The 16,561-nt window shown below is 56.9% G+C and overlaps 4 protein-coding genes across 4 annotated transcripts; 2 read left to right on the top strand and 2 right to left on the bottom strand.

The window, feature by feature from the left end:
- Window positions 1-4,782: 4,782 nt before the first annotated feature.
- Window positions 4,783-7,617, top strand: KMT2E (Inactive histone-lysine N-methyltransferase 2E; the record flags this gene model as incomplete). The annotated part of the gene is made up of 1 exon (XM_036640200.1): window positions 4,783-7,617. One exon carries the CDS (start codon window positions 4,783-4,785, stop codon window positions 7,615-7,617), a length of 2,835 nt encoding a protein of 944 aa, XP_036494542.1.
- Window positions 7,618-8,540: 923 nt separating this feature from the next.
- On the bottom strand, window positions 8,541-10,014 carry ALG7 (UDP-N-acetylglucosamine--dolichyl-phosphate N-acetylglucosaminephosphotransferase; the record flags this gene model as incomplete). Its single annotated transcript, XM_036640201.1, has 2 exons — window positions 8,541-9,524; window positions 9,598-10,014. The coding sequence occupies 2 exons, from the start codon at window positions 10,012-10,014 to the stop codon at window positions 8,541-8,543; spliced, it is 1,401 nt and encodes a 466-aa protein (XP_036494539.1).
- Window positions 10,015-11,832: 1,818 nt separating this feature from the next.
- radE-4 (Efflux pump radE) lies at window positions 11,833-13,835 on the top strand (the record flags this gene model as incomplete). The annotated part of the gene is made up of 3 exons (XM_036640202.1): window positions 11,833-12,057; window positions 12,234-12,600; window positions 12,652-13,835. The coding sequence occupies 3 exons, from the start codon at window positions 11,833-11,835 to the stop codon at window positions 13,833-13,835; spliced, it is 1,776 nt and encodes a 591-aa protein (XP_036494540.1).
- A 277-nt stretch (window positions 13,836-14,112) lies between these two features.
- Window positions 14,113-16,149, bottom strand: KY (Kyphoscoliosis peptidase; the record flags this gene model as incomplete). The annotated part of the gene is made up of 1 exon (XM_036640203.1): window positions 14,113-16,149. The coding sequence occupies one exon, from the start codon at window positions 16,147-16,149 to the stop codon at window positions 14,113-14,115; it is 2,037 nt and encodes a 678-aa protein (XP_036494537.1).
- Between the last annotated feature and the right edge of the window lie 412 nt (window positions 16,150-16,561).

The following is a 16,561-nucleotide window of genomic DNA, read 5'->3' on the forward strand; positions in this document are numbered from 1 at the left end:
AGCCACACCCACCTTATGCATTGCCCACGATGGGAAGCTGTTCTTTTTAGGGGTCGCATGGTCGCCCGTCCGGCCACGACCCAATCACAGGTGTGTCGAGTGCAGGGAAGCCAGCGCAGGAAGGGCTTCCGCTGCAGTGGACGATGGTGAGAGACGTGCGAGGGATGGGCCAACCTGCTTCTTGGACGAAAATTAGGGCACCGTACCTACGGACTGTAGGCCGGCCGTAGGTGCTTCAAGTACCGGACACTTCAGCATGTCGCCTGGGCTATCAGTGTCGCAAACTTTTTTGTTAGGCCTCGAGCATGCAATTGCTGGACAGGGAGATCCTAGCCAACAAAACACTGGCCGCGAATCATGTCGGGAGTCCTGACGCCAGCTGGAGGCGGATGGGCGTTCGAGAGTCGCGACTCTTTGTTTTGTTTGTCTGTTTTGCCTGGGCTGCTGACTGTCAGTTGTTGGAGGGAGGACGGGCGGGGGCGAAAAGCCAAGTAGCGCCCTTTCCCATGTCGATCTGATCAGGGCGCAGGAAGAAAAGAAACCTCCACACGACGGCTACTTGAGGCGAGGCGAGGCCAGGCCTCTCGCTGCGTGCACCACTGTCTCCTTTACGTTGTACAGGTGCAGTTGGATCAGCCAGGGCGTTGCTGGATCGAGGACCCGAGGCGTGTCGCTCCAATAGCAGCGCCAGATGGTGAGAGCAAAAGCGAAAGATGCGCAAAGGCGCCGCGCGTAGTCGCATTTCAAGGTGCGCAGTTGCGCTGGGTGGAAGCATTGACAAGATACGACTGATACAAGTACCGGTACTTGTATAACTATGACTGCTGAGGCAGATTGATGACACCTAAGCAGCCCAAAAGGCAATACCCCTTGTCGCCATGTCGCGTAAAGTTTAAGGCAGCGTGCCATTTACCAAACATTTGGAGGCCGACCTGGCTTTCCCAGATGAGGGGTGAGCCGGTTTGGAGAAGACGGAAGCCAGCAAAGCCATCGACATCCATGGGCGCAGCGAAAGAGTCTACCTACTCAGTAAGGGCGGCGTGGGATTGCTGAGGTCGCAGCGCTTTTTGAGGGGGCGATCTGGAGGGGGCGAACATGGGCACTCATTGCCGACGTTTTGATGCGATGGTGATGATGATGACATGCCCTGTTGCAAACCGTAGGCGTTTCCGTTGGAGAGCGACGCATGACGGAAGCATGATGATGAAGACGGAGCGGTGATGGTGGCAGATGGTCGTGGAGGTCTGGTTTGCTGCAGTCATCAATCTCGCGGGTGACAGCGGTGGTCGGCTTGCAGGCGAGACGGCATTTTCAGTCTGGCGACGGCACCAATCCCGACAAGATTGCCATCTGAATCGCCGAATTGTTTGTCGACTCCGACGACATGTCGCATGCAAAATGCAGGTCTGTAAGTAGCAGGCAGCAAGGCCAGTGGGCCATGACTGGGCGGACCGACTGTGAGGTGTGTGTAGCTGCAGGGAGTGGAGGGAGAAGCAGGCGGAGGAGCAGCGACAACAGAATAGCTCCATGCACGATGATATTAGGCCCTTGCCGTAAGACCCCGTCGGCCATTCTCAGATGGCTGTTGTGGCCAATGAGAAGGGAGCGCGAGGGTTGAGTTGAGACTCGAGACAAGAGCGACGCGACGCTGCGCAGCGGGGAGCCAATTCGAAGTCGGAGTCCCGAGTCCTCAGCCTTTTTCTCGTCAGTGGATGCCTGCCCGTATGTATCTCTCTTGGTAGGTAGGTAGTGCTAACCTTAGGTTCCCAAAGTCTTTACCTAACACGGTAGCGTGCACTGGTACAAACTCTAGACGCCCTTCTAACTCTACCGGCTCGCCGAACCTTGTCCCATTGGATCTTGCCTTTGCCCAGGCAGGCTTTCATAGACACCGCAGAATGCAGGCCAGAAGCTCTCCTTCGAGCGCTGGCTCAAGGTACTGGCTGCGTAGGAGGCGACTTGTGGGCGGCCCGGCTGGACTCGCTCTCTGGTGAGTGGAGGCGAGGGGCGCCGTCACGGTTGGCCTGCACCGATCCCATTGGGCCATCCTCCCTTGGTCCCTTCGTCCTCCAGGCTCCAAGTCCTTGAGGGTCCTCCGACTTGTCTCTCATCGCGCACGCTGTGTGGCCGTAGCCCTGGCGCCCGAGACTGGATGGTGACCTGGCTCGCTCCCCGATCAGAAAAGAATGTCCACTCGTAGCCTCCAGGCAGCACACGGGAGTGGTGCGAGTGCAGGCAAAGACGGCCACATGGAGGCGAGAGGTACATGCGGCCACAGGCAGCCAACACCAAGCTGCCATGTCACTCGGGCATCTCCTATTTTTAAAAAATTGCGCATAATCTGCCTGGCCTCATGTCGTCGTCTTAACGGGATGAAAGCCATGGAAACCCCCGATTCTCGGTCGCAGATTCTGCTGGTTTTCCAAGCCGCTCAATCCTCGCCTCCCCGTCTCTGGAACTCTCACAACACCGCCCGATCAACGAGACCAAACCACGCTGACATTCTCATTCTCCTGTGCCGTCCGTCTTGGGTTCGTTCATTCGCCTTCCCGCACGCACACACGCAAACATTCGCACACATTCGGGCCAGACATACTATACGCACACTTTGTTATTGCTTTAGGGGCTTCTGGCGTCTGCACGTACGCCCTTACTCGCCTGGCTGGCTGCGTTTGCCTCTGCTGCTATCCCGTTTCTTTCCTGCTGAGCCTTTCGCAGCCAGAAGGACAGAATGCGTCCGCACAGTCCCTTGCCTCGCCGTCTGGCGGATACCTTACCGTTACCGTCGCGCGGGTCACCGTCTCTCACCCCCTCTCTTCCGGCCGCCTCTTTCTCTCTCTCTCAGTCGTCTCCTCTTCCTCCGCCCGTTCCATTCCCCCCCGCCGTTCCCGTCACACCCGTTCCTACTAGGGCCCAGCGAGGGTCACCTCCAACGCACACCAACAATCACACTCTCTGCCGCCCATTTCTTCTCTTTTATTACTCATTAAATCTTTGCATGCCGTCTCTTGTCCCTCCACTCGCGGCCGACGAGACTGGCCGTTCCCTTTTGTTTACAACGTTGGCAGCAAGCCCGCTTCTCATCAAGATGATCAGAGCATCTCATCTTCTCGTCAAACACATTTTTCTCGAGGACATACGTTGTTGGCCTGGATGAGTCTCTTCCTGCCAAACCAAGATTTTGCTTCTTTCCCCCCCGCTCATATTTTGGCTGACCTTCTGGTGCGGAGGGCTAACAGGCAGTCGTCAGTCCTTCATCAGACGGGCCATCTCTTGTCTGGTTGCGGCCTGAAACCGCGTCTGCCTGAGGCACCCGCATTTCTGCGCTAAAGGGCTGATTGGACTGCCGTAGCCACTCATATCAAAGTGTCCACCGCCTTTCGGGACTAGCTCCAAGTAAGTACTGGTACCTTCGTACCCTGTTTTCCTGAACCCACGGGCTTTGGCTTTCGAGTCCCCCGTCGTCTCCTCCCTCCAAGCCCGTCGAGAGCCACAGAGAAGAGAAGTCTCCCTCTAGGCTGTCTCTTGCTCGCCTTCTCTTTTCTCAGGCAGCGTGTGCTCCGGCTGGCTTGCCCACCGGGCTGGCCCAGGGTTTGCTGGCTGGTCGCTGTGGTCGAGCCAGTGTTCCCCAACAGCGACAAGCCTCCTTCAGCAATAGGCCGCATACCTTACACTCGATGCTCCCACCACCTGTTGCACCAACCCAGGGCAATGGGTGAAGCTGAGGTCACAGGTGAGTGACGGGTCTGCGCGGGCACCCTTCCTTTTCCTTCCACCCCAAAATCCCATCTTATCCCCCCCTCCCTCATCCCCCCCATCGAGTCCGCAGCGGCGCACCAAAGCACAAGGTGCCAGCCAGCCCAGCCCAGCCAGTCCTGGTTCGGTCCCAGTCCTGGTGCCCCCCAACACCCCAAGTCAGTTCCGACCAGCAGAACAGGAGCAGTGCAGTCACTGTTCCCCTACCCGTTCGCCCTCTCTCTTTTCGGCTTGGCCTGGTCTCTGGTCCGCACGCACCTGCACCGGTACCTGTCTCGCTCAACTCGCACACACACGCTCTCGCACTGCACCGCACTGCTACTGCTTGGGACTGCTGGTACTGCTGCTGCTACCTCTCCTTGGGGACCCATCCATCCATCCATCCTTTCCAGTCCTTCGTGTCGTGCCCCCTCTCTTCCTCTCTCTCAATCTCTTTTCCCTCTTCACCCTCGTCGCCAAAATCACCATTCTCTCCCTCATTTTCGGTCGAAACCACTCGGATTCCTCATCATCCTACCTACCCTCGACTCGATACACCCTTTCGACCCGTCCTATCCCTCACCGTCGACGAGGCGCATCCGCTGAACCCTTTACCTCGACTTCGTCTGCCCTTCCACGCCTCCCCGTGGCCACACGCACTTCGCGATCATTCGAAAACTTTTCCACCCGACGCCCACGACACAACCTCGTGACGTGTCGACAAGGCGTATTTGGTCCCTAGACACAGCTGGAGACTCGGAGACCAACTCGATTCCTCGATTTTCGGCTTCCTGGACGGCTTACCCTTTGAACCCGCCTCGTCCGCTCTTCGAGTCCTTCCCTCGATCTTCGCTACGACTCTCGACTTTGCTGAGACAGCCTATTCTCCGACGAATGACCACAACATCTGGCGTCGCTGTTCCTTCGGCTTCCTCGACGACTAGTTCCTGCGCGTCTGTACAGGCGTCGTCATGCTACCCAAGCCGCTACGGTAATCAGCTCACGCATACCTCGACTCCAAGCTCCCTTCCGAGGCAATCATAGATTATGACAGAAAAGCCCCAGCCAGTGTCGACGCAGCTCGCGACTCCTAGTCAGACCCTCTTCGCTCCCCCGAGTGTACCAGTCTCAACCCACGATGTTCCACGAAAGGTCGAGACAGTAGAGGAAGAAGAGCCCTACACTATCAAGTGTATTTGTCACTTCTCTGATGATGACGGAAACACGATTTACTGCGAGACATGCGATACCTGGCAGCACATTGAGTGCTTCTACCCCAATAGCCGCGAGGAGGCTCTCCGTGAGGACTTTGCCCATTCGTGTGCTGACTGCAAACCACGCCCTTTGGATCGGCAAAAGGCTATCGAGCGAACCCGTCGACTGAAGAATGGCGGTGCTTCGGGAGAAACGCCAGACAAGAAGACCAAACGGCTTCCTACCAAAAGCCACAAGAAAAAACCGAAGCCCAACGAATTGCAATTGAACGGCCACCCAGGGGGCCAAGAAAATGCAAAGCACGGAAGTCCGAGCGACCATCCTCCTCCCCCAGCCAAAAAAACGAAATCATCCCATCGACCTTCACACTCGATAAGTTCGCAGAGTGCGAAGCGGAGCCCTTCGTACGGAAACGGACGTGCCCAAACCAACGGCCATCCTCCCAGTCCAGCTACCACGCCCCCAGATCTTCCGAGTGATTTTCAAATACACAACTACTCCGACGGGTTTTTGAACCTCACCAAGAAGGAGGTCGACGCCCCAGAGGTTGAAACAAATTCCTTTGCTAGCCTCAACATCTCCAACACCATGTCCATCTGGCTCCGCGAGCCCGAACGAATGAGACAAGAAACTGGCGAAGAATTCAACGACGTCTTCGCCAAACTTCCTGCCGATATCGAGTCACGGAAACGTCCGCTACAAGTTGAGAGCAAGAAGCTCTCACTTGGACCCGACACGGTTCTGCCTTGGCAATATCTGGCAACTCCCGCGGCTATCGAAAAAGACGTGCCTTTGATTGAGCTCAACGGCCAAATAGGATTTCAGAAGGACTACTGCGCGGAGCCAGCCAACCTTTGGGAGGAGTTGTCCTCCCCTCTGCCATTTGTATTTTTCCACCCGATGCTTCCGCTTTACATCGACACCAGGCGAGAGGGATCGAAGGCCCGGTTTGTCCGCAGAAGTTGCAAGCCAAACGCTGTCTTGGACACGTACCTGAACGGTCAATCGGAATACCACTTTTGGCTCGTGAGCGATCGCTATATCGCAGCGAATGAGCAAATCACCTTGCCGTGGGACTTCAGACTTCCGAAGAAGGAAAAAGCACGCATTCTCCATCTCCTTGGACTGGGCGACGACGACACCCGCGCGAGCGACGAACCTGATATGAACGACGTCGAGTACCAGCGGATTTCCGGTTGGGTCTATCGAATTCTCTCGGAATACGGTGGATGTGCGTGCGACTTGGGTGCCAACTGTGCTTTCGCCCGTTTCCACCGCCATTACCACGCAAAGATGCAGTCTCGACCCATTGCCCCAAAGAAGAAGAGGAAGGCCAAGACACATACTATCTCCCCAACAAGTACTGGTCAGGCTACAAATAGCCGAGCGGCTAGTGAAGGTCATCAAGACGACCCCGAGGCTGATGGCAAGTCGGTTTCCGAACGCAGCAAACCTCCCAGCCGAGATCGTACCCCCGCACGCCAGGGCTCACTGGATCGACCGGGCATACTCACCGAGCCTACAGACAGGGACAAGAGGAAGGTCCAGATGGTAGAAGATTCATTCCGCCGACTGGAGCAACAACCGCCCCGCAAGAAGAAGCGTACTTCTGATGGAACCGGATCGACCAAGTCGAAGCAGAAGTCCACGACCAGCAATGCCTCGACGGGCACGGGCAACTACGTGGACGCTGGCACTTCACGCAGCAAGTCAAATTCACCTGTCAATGGGGCGTCCCCTCCGGGGCAAAACCCCTTCAAGGCACCTGCATCCCGAAACGGGTCCATCGCGACACAGTCGGGACGTGAGTCTTCGGCGCCTCGTCCAGTCTACTGCGACGCTGGCGTTCAAACCGATCCCGTGGAAGGAGAGTGGTACAGTGAACCAGCTCTGACGCCGAAGCCTCGCCGCCGAATCATTTCTCTCTCTCAACGATTGCTGAACAACAGGCATCGTTTGCGGTGCGATGAAGCCGAGAGACGGAAATCACTCCCGACACCCTCGGTTCCAGAGCCTTCGACGACACCAATGGACATCGATTCTACGGCGGACCAGAAAGCAACATCAGTCAGCTCACCCACACCATCGAAGGATACCAATGAGCAAGGGCCCAACAGTTCTCCCCTGGCCCCATCGACCAGTGACATTCCCATGACTGATGCGCCAACAAGCTCGCCATCTGCAGCAAAGTCACCAGTCCAAGCCGAGCCATCTGCTGATGTCCAAGTCAATGGAGCCAGTAGCCCACTGAAAACCAAGTCGCCTGAGCTCAGGGTACAAATGCCACCAGTTCCGGCGTTCAACGGACCCACAACAGGACCAGCGAGCGCGACAACGCCCTCTTCGGCCAGCACCACGGTGCAGTCGCCTTTCTCCACGGGCACCCTTCCCAGCCCATTTGCACCGTCAGTTGTCAACGGCGTCGCGGCACACCCGAGCCCAGTCAAGAAGAAGCTGAGCCTGAGCGATTACACCAAGAGTCGAATGAACAAGAAGCCAGCTGGCGGACTGAAGACGTCGCTAACGGGAACCGAAGAGTCCAAGCCAAATCTGGACTCCATTGTTGGTTCGCCAGCGACGGAGAAGAGCGCTGAGACCCTGCCACCTATTCAGGGCAAGGCGGTCAACTCTATTCCGGCAGTGGCGGCAGCGAACAATTCCTTGTAACATATATAGACCGGTGTTGAAGTATGCTTTCGGGACGATACGACCACATTTTATCATTCCCCTCTAAATACCACAAACCCAAGGACGGACGGTCTGGTTCCATTTCGGCGTTACGGCGGCGACGGACAGGGGAAACGGTCTGGTCAGCGCTTTTCGGAGATATCAGTTGTATGCGTTTTATTTCTGTTTGGAGATGCTACGAAAGAGGAAAAACCGCCACGCACGGCATGTTGGACGAAAACATACACCCGCCTTGATGAACGACTCTTTTCATGTCGAACCAGATGGGAAGCGTTTTCTTTTTCTTTTTTTTTCTGTTCCTGGTGGGAACTCTGGCGTAACGCAAGGCAAGGAGACAAGCGCTTTCAAAGGGGATATTTGGGAAACGGGGTTGAAAAGAGGATTCTACTTTTTCCACCTGCCTCGTGGCAAAAAAATTTTTCTTTATGTATTTCTAGGCTTGATAGCAGAGCCAGTGAGAGTGGCTTTGCACCGGGCATCGCCCCGGGCTCCCACGACGACGAAAAGGATCAAATGGATGAACTTGTGCAGCCACGGCGCTGCTTTCCCGGCTCAATTCTGTCCCTTCTAACTTGTGATACGATGTGTCATCCGAACTTAGATGGGTGTCGTTCTTTGAAGTGTTCAATTGTTCGTCTATATGCCCGCCCTATCTGCGGAAGTGGCATTTTTTGTCTGTTTTTACTTTTACAGGGTATCTTTTGTTTTCCATCGTATGATACAAACGGCCAAATCCACTCTGCCGTCCCATGAATCAAGAAAAGACGAAAAGCCGGATGGACATGCAAGTCCAGTCCGGTCGAAGGGGGATGCATCTTATAGCAAAAGGCACATCATATATGCGTGAAAAGACACAGAAGAGGCGCAAATGACCCTCGCTCCCAACTTGAGGCGGAGGAAAATCAGTATCGCTTGGTCGTCATGCCCCAGTTGTCCTCCTTAAAGATGAGCAGGGCAAGGCGGTGCCGCACAAACAGGCCGAACAGGCCGACGCCGGCCTGGAGGAAAGTGACCTCCCACGCGAGGCGGTCCTCCCTCAGGGGGCCGCGCCAGACGAGCCAGAGGTTGAGGAGGGTGAAGTTGCTGGTCTCGACGAAGCGGCCCTTGTCGTCGGTGGTGACCTTGAGCAGGCGCAGCTTGCCGAGGAGGTGGAGGGCCTGGGCGACGAGGGGGTGCGGCTGGCGCTCGGGGCTCCAGGGGGTGACGCTGGGTTCGAGGAGGCCGGAGCGGGCGTTGAACTTGGGGAGGCGGTGGCGGGGGCAGGGGACGAGGCCGAAGATCTGCGGGGTGGAGTAGAGGAAGTTGAAGAGCTGGGGGACGAGGAGGAGGCCGAGGGTCTTTGAGAAGTGGCCGAGGATGCCGACGGTGGCGAAGACCATGCCGGAGAAGTAGCAGTAGGTGTCGCCGACGAAGACCTTTGCGGGGTACCAGTTGTGGGCGACGAGGGCGAGGGAGACGCCGAGCCAGGGGAGGAGGAGGTAGAGGGAGAAGAGGTGGGAGTCGGTGGCCGGGTGGGGGTAGGGGGTGAAGAGGTAGAGGCAGTCGTTGAGGACGAGGAGGAGGGAGACGACGATGCACTGGGAGACCTCGATGCCGTTGATGCCCGCGAGCATGTTGATGGACTGGGGGCAGAACATGGCGACGCAGGCCATGTAGATGTAGTAGAGGATGCCGAGGTCGAAGAGCTCGCCCAGGTAGGGCTGGAGGGGGATGGGCATGACGATTGAGGTGACGCCGAAGTCGACAAAGTAGATTACGAGGATCGGGATGGAGGCCAGGCCGGGGATCCACCACTTGTGACGCCATCGGATGTCGAAGAGGTCGTCGCCGATGCCGAGGAGGGCGGTCGTCTGGAGGGCGATGATGGCGGAGAGCCAGGAAGCGAGCTGTTGTCGGACCAGAAGGTGTCAGTATATACTACATAGTTGCGGGCTGTGAAGCCAAAGGAGGACAACCGACCTTGCTGTGAGGGAAGCGGTGCAGGAAGCGACCCTGCTGGACATGCTCGACGTGGAAGACGACGTCCCTGTTGCCTCCTCCGCTGGTAGCGGCGACGATGTCCTTGTAGAAGGGGAAGGGGATGAAGACGATGACGACGAGCAGGTAGACGGCGGCGCAGACGGCGCCCATGCACTCGGGCAGCTCGGGGCGGTGGTGCTTGGAGAGGTCGCGGCCCTTGAAGCCGGCGCGGACGAAGACGGGGCCGAGCCAGCGGACCATGGAGTAGGCCAGGGCGAAGGCGAGGACGGAGAGGGCGAGGGAGGCGATGAGGGGCTCGCCATCGCCGGAGAAGGTGTTGAGGAGGACCGCGACGGCCGCGAGGGAAAGGGCGGAGAGAGAGAGGGTTTCGTTTCGGGTGAGGGTTGGGGACGCCATTTTGTCGGGTTGCGATGCGATGCGCGCGCTCGGGGGCGGCAGCAGCGCGACTTCTCTTTTGGGGGTTGCTGCTTGTCTCCCCCCTTTTTTTCCTTTTCTTTCCTTCTTCTTGCTTGCGTGCTTATGATCGGCCGAAGTTCATTGTGTGCTGCGCTAATTGAGTGGTGCGCGGGTGTTGGGGTTGGAGAGTTGAGGCTTTCACGACGTGGGTGACGACGTGGGTTTTGCGACGGGACACAGTTGCAGCTGGAGGTTTCTTCGAGATTGGAGAAAGAAAAGGGTCCTGTTTGCTGCACCGCAGTTGGGCTGGGTTGGTTCCCCACTGGCCGCGTTGCCGTGAGGCTTGTTCCTCTCCCATGTGGGCGGAGTGTTCCATGTCACTTGTGGGCTGCCGGGAGCTGCGGGGCAGTGAGGAGTGGGCAGCTGCACCTAAGTTTGGCAGCCGAGGTGGAGCCGGGGAACTGTTCCTGGCTGGTCTGTGCAGATGGTTTTTTCTTTGGAGGAGGGGGGTTCCTTGGCAGAGTTCCATCCTGGGCGAATGGGAAAGACTTGTTTCTGGTGTTTTCTCAACTCTCGGTCTCTGCGCAACTCAGAACTCTGCAACTGAAAGTCTAAGTCTCTAGTTGCCGTTTCTGATATTACACGAAGGAGTCGCACTATATATCAGCACTAGGACGAGAGCCTCATCATCAGATGACAGCCGTTGCGCTTCCTGATATGTCATCCTGCCCCAAACTGCGGAATTGATTCCTCCATGTCTTCTCAAGGCATGCACTACAACACAAGAATCGAGACGGATTTAAGCTGCATTCCACGCCAGCAGCCTCTACCCGTCCTGTCCGTCAACAAAAGTGCCGTTTATCCGTCAACTTGGTGGTCAGCACCAATCGAAGAAAGGGCGTGCCATTCGAAGATCGTCGCATTTCGTTCCGCGACTAGCATCTCCCCGCGAATCCCGCATTTTTCTAGTCACCGCCTCCGTTATAAATCGGTGAATTCAGATCCGAGGAAGATCCACGGCCCCCCTCCGAGCCAACCACACTCCCCCGTCTTTCCCCCAATTCCTCCCCCAAGCAACCCGTCTCCAATGTTTTTCTTCCCACCCTGTCTGTCTGGGGCTGGCTGCTGCCGTTGATTCTTCCCTCAGGGGGCCTTTACTACTCCTCATCCTCTTCCTGCCAAGGGCGTCTCCGAACGGAACCAATTGCGGAGATAAAGACGTGGAGTTAAGGCCAAGCCAACGGGAGGCGGAAGCTAACCCGCTGCAGGTCACCCGCTCCGGGCGATGATGGAATTTTTATGGCTCTCCGGGGAGAGACAGGAAGAAGCCTGCCAAATCATGTTACACCTCTACGTCTACGTGCCGCCAGCCCATCCCCTCTTCTTCGATGATCATCCATCCCTCTCTGCCTACCTAGGGTAGATGCGGCTTTGGGGTGGGAAGGTGAGGGGGAAGGGGAAGCTACTGCACTTTGGAGCTGGGGTTTGAATTACTAAAGCACCCTTTTTCTTATTTCCCCAGTTGACGTTGTTCCCGAGTAATGTGTGCCTTTGGCTAGAAATGGATAAAATGGCAAGCTGCCCGTTGCCTTGCATGCTTGCCGAGGCCGGGGGGTTGTAGTGTACGGTCTCATCAACCACCCTTTTGCTCATTTCTCTGTCCGGGGTCCTCATCGTTCCCTTTCAACCTACACTCACCTTGCATTCTTCTTTCTCTCCTTCTTTCACGCCTAACCTATCTTTTATTTTCTTCCAACCTCAGATTGCCAAGTCCTCAGAACCCACATCTCTGCCCCTAAATACTTCGCCACAGCCGTCATGGAAAAGGACGTGGAGACGAATCCCACCACGGCCGCCGGCGGCGGCGCCCACGGGCTCCGAGGGGGCTCCTCATCCGAACAGGGCACTCTCGCGGAAAAGGAGGCCGAGCAGGCTTTTGCTTCTTCAGATGAACTGGAGAAGGGAGAAAAGACCAAGATGGCGGAGGAGCGAAAGAGTTTCGAAGACGTTGAAGAGACGGCCGACAGTGAGCCGTACCAAGAGGTGAGTTTCCCGCTCAGTCGTTCTGAGGCCCCGTGCGCCAAGACTTCATGTTGAAGTGCGATACAACCAACAATCCTTGTTTTTGTTACTCCATTCAGTCTGGAGCTTCAATTGTGTCTAGTATGGGAATTTTTTGGGGAAAAAAACATCATGACTGAAACTCTGTGCAAAAACAGGACATCATCGAGCGCACACAAACAACACACACCCACGCCAGCGCCCGCAGCCGCCTCTCACGCATCGCAAGCCGCGTCTCCTCGCGCCGCAGCAAGCCCCGCGACCAGCTCCCGCCCACTGTCCACCCGCTCTCCGTCCTCGACAATGGCATCGTCGGCTGGGATGCCCAGGACGACCCGGCCATACCCATGAACTTTGACCGCCGGCGCAAGTGGATCATCATCTGGTTCCTCGCCGGCATCACCTTCATGACACCCTTTGCCTCCTCGATCCTTGCGCCCGCGATCGAGTACTTCAACGACGACTTTGGCAACGACGACCTCACGCTTGGCACGTTGCCGGTTTCGATCTACTTGTTGGGTTATGGTGAGTGTTGTAAGAATTATCAGAATTAGCTATGTCACTGACACAGAGTAGCTGTCGGCCCCTTATTCCTAGCTCCCCTCTCAGAGATCTACGGCCGCCGTCCCGTGCTCTCGGCGGCCAACTTCTTCTTCTGCGCGTGGCTGATCGGATGCGCGCTCGCGCCGTCTCTCAACGCCCTCATCGTGTTCCGCTTCCTGGCCGGCGTGGGCGGCTCCGGGTGTCTCGCGATCGGCGGCGGCGTCATCGCGGACATGATCCCGGTGCAGGAGCGCGGCAAAGCGCTGACGATTTGGATGGTCGGCCCCCTGATCGGTCCCACGCTGGCGCCCATCCTCGGCGCCTTCATCGCCCAAGACATCGGCTGGCGCTGGTCCAACTGGATCGCCTTCATCGCCGCGACGCCCATGGCCGCCGTCATCGCCGTCTTCAACCAGGAGACCAACCCGCGCGTGCTCATCGACCGCAAAGTCGCCCGCCTACGCCGCGAGCTGAACCGCCCCGAGCTGCGCAGCGTGTACCTCGACACCTCCCCGACCGCGCCCAAGTCCAACTCCCAGGTCCTCGTGCGCGGCCTCATCAGGCCCATCAAGATGCTCTTCCTGTCGCCCATCATCTTCAGCGTCAGCCTCTACATCGCGTTCGCGTACGGCACGCTGTACCTCCTCTTCAGCACCATCCCGCTCGTCTTCCACAACAACTACGGCTTCGAGATCGGCATCACGGGTCTGGTGTACATCCCGCTCGGCCTGGGATACATACTGGGCATGGCCGCCTTCACGATGCTCTCGGACAGGACCGTCGTGCGCATGACCAAGGCCAACGGCGGCGTCTACGAGCCCGAGATGCGCCTGCCGGACTGCATATACTTTGCCTGCCTCCTCCCGGTGACCTTCTTCTGGTACGGCTGGACGACCCAGTACCACACGCACTGGGCGGCACCAGTCATAGGGCTGTTGCCGTTCGGCATCGCGATCCTGGGTATCTGGCAGCCTATACAGTTGTACATCATCGACGCGTACCCAACTTTCGCCGCGAGTGGCCTGGCTGCTTTCACGGTTTTCCGCAGCATCGTTGCGGCATTCCTGCCTATTGCGGGCCCTCCCATGTACGACGCTCTAGGTTTGGGCTGGGGAAACAGTTTGCTTGGTTTCATTGCTATTGCGCTCATCCCGGTGCCGACTCTGATATACCATTACGGAGGTCGTCTGCGCAAGTGGCAGAAGCTGGTGTTGTAGAAAACTTGGTCGTGCTTTAGTATGATAGATCGGGCGGCCAATCAGGCAGGTGATGCATATACCCTCATAGATTGTTTGTTAGCTTATTTCCAATATCCGTTTCACCATACAAGCCCGTTTCGATGAGATGGTGTTGATGTTTTATTGAAGTTCGTTCTATTCCGGTTTAAAAGCCATCCAAATCACCGTGAAATGGTATCCGTGGAGAAATATTATCATTATATGTCGGCCGTTGCATTCGTCAGCGGTGGTGTATAACCATTCCCTGTGTGCTCTTTCAGATGAGGTCCCATTTCATGATACCGGTCCAGCTCATGCCGACCTTCCCCTTCTTCGAGAAGTACTCCTTCGCTGTCACACCTCTGGCATCGCGCCCGTCAATTGTGGTGATCATGACGACACTGATGCTGCCACCCGGTGCGCCGAGGTCGATTGCATTGACATCCGCCCAATGCCAGAATCCATCAGTCTCGATGGGAACCATGTCCTGCTTGCGACCATCACGCCCATTGATGCTCAGCAGGAGCAATGGTGGCTTACCCAAGCCGTGCTTCTCCGAAGTCCAATGCTCGCAAATCTTGGAAAACTGGAAGCGAACCACCTTGCCGCTATACACTGGAATCTGGAGCTCCGCAGGCTGAATGGACTTGTCCCAGATACCCTCCTCATGGCAATTGTTGTAGACGACGGGAGTGTCGCCATGAACGGGGCCAATATAGTACTCCTCCCAACTTGGTACTCTACCGTCAGGACGGAAGAAATGCCTGTTGTCTGACGGGTAGTGACTGAGACCAAAGATGTCGTTTCTTCTCGTGAACTCGTGTGGCTTGAAGTCAGGAGTAAACTCCTTCGTCACATCAGAGACATTTCCGGCACCCCAACAAGCATCGAGGAGCTTCCACTCCCCGCCGTCGATGCGCACAGCGTTCCAAGCATGGCCGTCGGCCTTCTTAGGCGGAGGACGCTCCCCCTTCTTCAAGGCCGTGTACCCGTAACCTTTTCCATGTCCTCCAACGGTAATACATTCGAGACCTGCGCGGTTGGCAATCTCCTTGTACGTATCCGCATAGCCGGCGCAAACAGCCCTGCCCTTAAGAATGGTCTCGGCTCCGCCCTGCGCTCTGACGTTGTTGCCGAAGAAAGCGGCGCAGTCGTAGGCGATATTGTGGTGGAACCAGGTGAAGATGGCTCTAGCCTTGTCGGTGTGGGACGAGAAGGGGCCGCAAAGTACTTGGGCTAGGTAACCCACTGGGTCGTTCCTCGGCACAGATTGTCTCGGGTACTGAGCTGCAACACCATCTGGACCAGAGAAGTCGCGACATATCAAGCAGTCATTGGCGCGGGCCACAATCTTGGCTTCTACAGCTTCGATTTGTGCTACGCTGGGTCGCGAACTGACGGGTACCGGAGGAGGTGCATCATCTGCAGCACCTGGTCGCCTAGTGGGCAAAGGTGGGATGTTTCTCTGTTGCTCCTGGACATGGCCATTTGCCTGTGGCTGCGGCTTGACATATGCTGCCGGGGCAGGTGGTAGTCGCCTCGGTTTCGCTGGCGCCTCTTCCTCCAAAGCCTGTGGTTGAACTTGCTGGTTGGTTGACTTGGACGTCAGACGCGGGGGCAACGCAGGTCTTTGCGGCGCCTCGATTTGTCGGACGACTGGAGCTGACTTTATGGAAACGAGGGGGTATTTGGCTTGAGGAGGGTCCCGAGCGGCAGCTTCTCTTGCTTGAGCCTCCCGCTCCCGTTTTGTGGGTGGCAATGCTGGTAAACTGGCTTGGTCAAACGCAGGCGGCAGCTTTCGTCCGGGTCCATCAGACGTAAAACTGGTAGCTGACGATATTGTCTGGTTCAGAGACAAGGACGAAAGGTTAGAAATTTCAGAGGCGTTGGAGTTGCGACGGACTTCCAACTGCTGGGTTGAAGGCCTCCGAGGGGGCAGAGCGGGTGAGATGTTTTGGGTGCTAGAGCGGGTAGGGAGAGGGGGAGGCGCAATTCGGTCCCTGGGAGCTGGTGATGTCGACAGCTCGACTTGGGAGGAATCGGTGGTTCGACGCGGGAGAGGAGGTGGGCCGGGCTTTGCAGCTGCTGCTTTGGTCGGGCGAGGAGGAATCGTCGGGCTCTTTTGAGGAGTCGGCTGTCCGTTGGTGTGAACAACGGGCAGTGTCTGGCTTCGAGCTGCAGGGCGATTCGGCGGCGGTGGAGGAGGCGGCCTCTTGGTCTTGGTCTCTGCTGGCGCCTGGAAGTTTTTCTGGGAATTCAAGGCGGCGATTCTCTCAGCGAGAGTGTTGAACTTGGGTTCCTCGACATCGGCCATGGCGAAGACTAAGTCAATTGGGATTGCGGTGTTGAATTGAGAGAAGGGGGGATTTTGGCGTCGCGAGTCGGAGCGCGAACGGGTGGGATGTTATATGACGATCTGAGCGAATGGGTATTGTTGGTGTCAGGTATGGGATTCCTCCCCACCAATCCAGGCCTTGTCTGGTCGCGGCGAGCCAACCCAATTGAGCAATAGGCAGCAGGCAGTGAGACGGCGCCCGAGTCACGGCTCCTTCACGAGTGTCGGGATTGTGGCACGGCGGGGTTAAATAGGTGATCCGTAGAGACTGACTGGTCGTGTGGTTGCCGAGTAGTTGAAAAGGGGGATGATTTGCAGGTCAAAGGAGGGGGAAGGGGGGATGCCAAAGTTAATAATCGTATTAATGGATCGTAAAGACGTGACAGATGGA

The sequence above is a fragment of the Colletotrichum siamense genome (genome assembly GCF_013390195.1).
Source record: "Colletotrichum siamense strain Cg363 chromosome Unknown KSG_Cg363_contig05, whole genome shotgun sequence".
NCBI lineage: Eukaryota > Fungi > Ascomycota > Sordariomycetes > Glomerellales > Glomerellaceae > Colletotrichum > Colletotrichum siamense.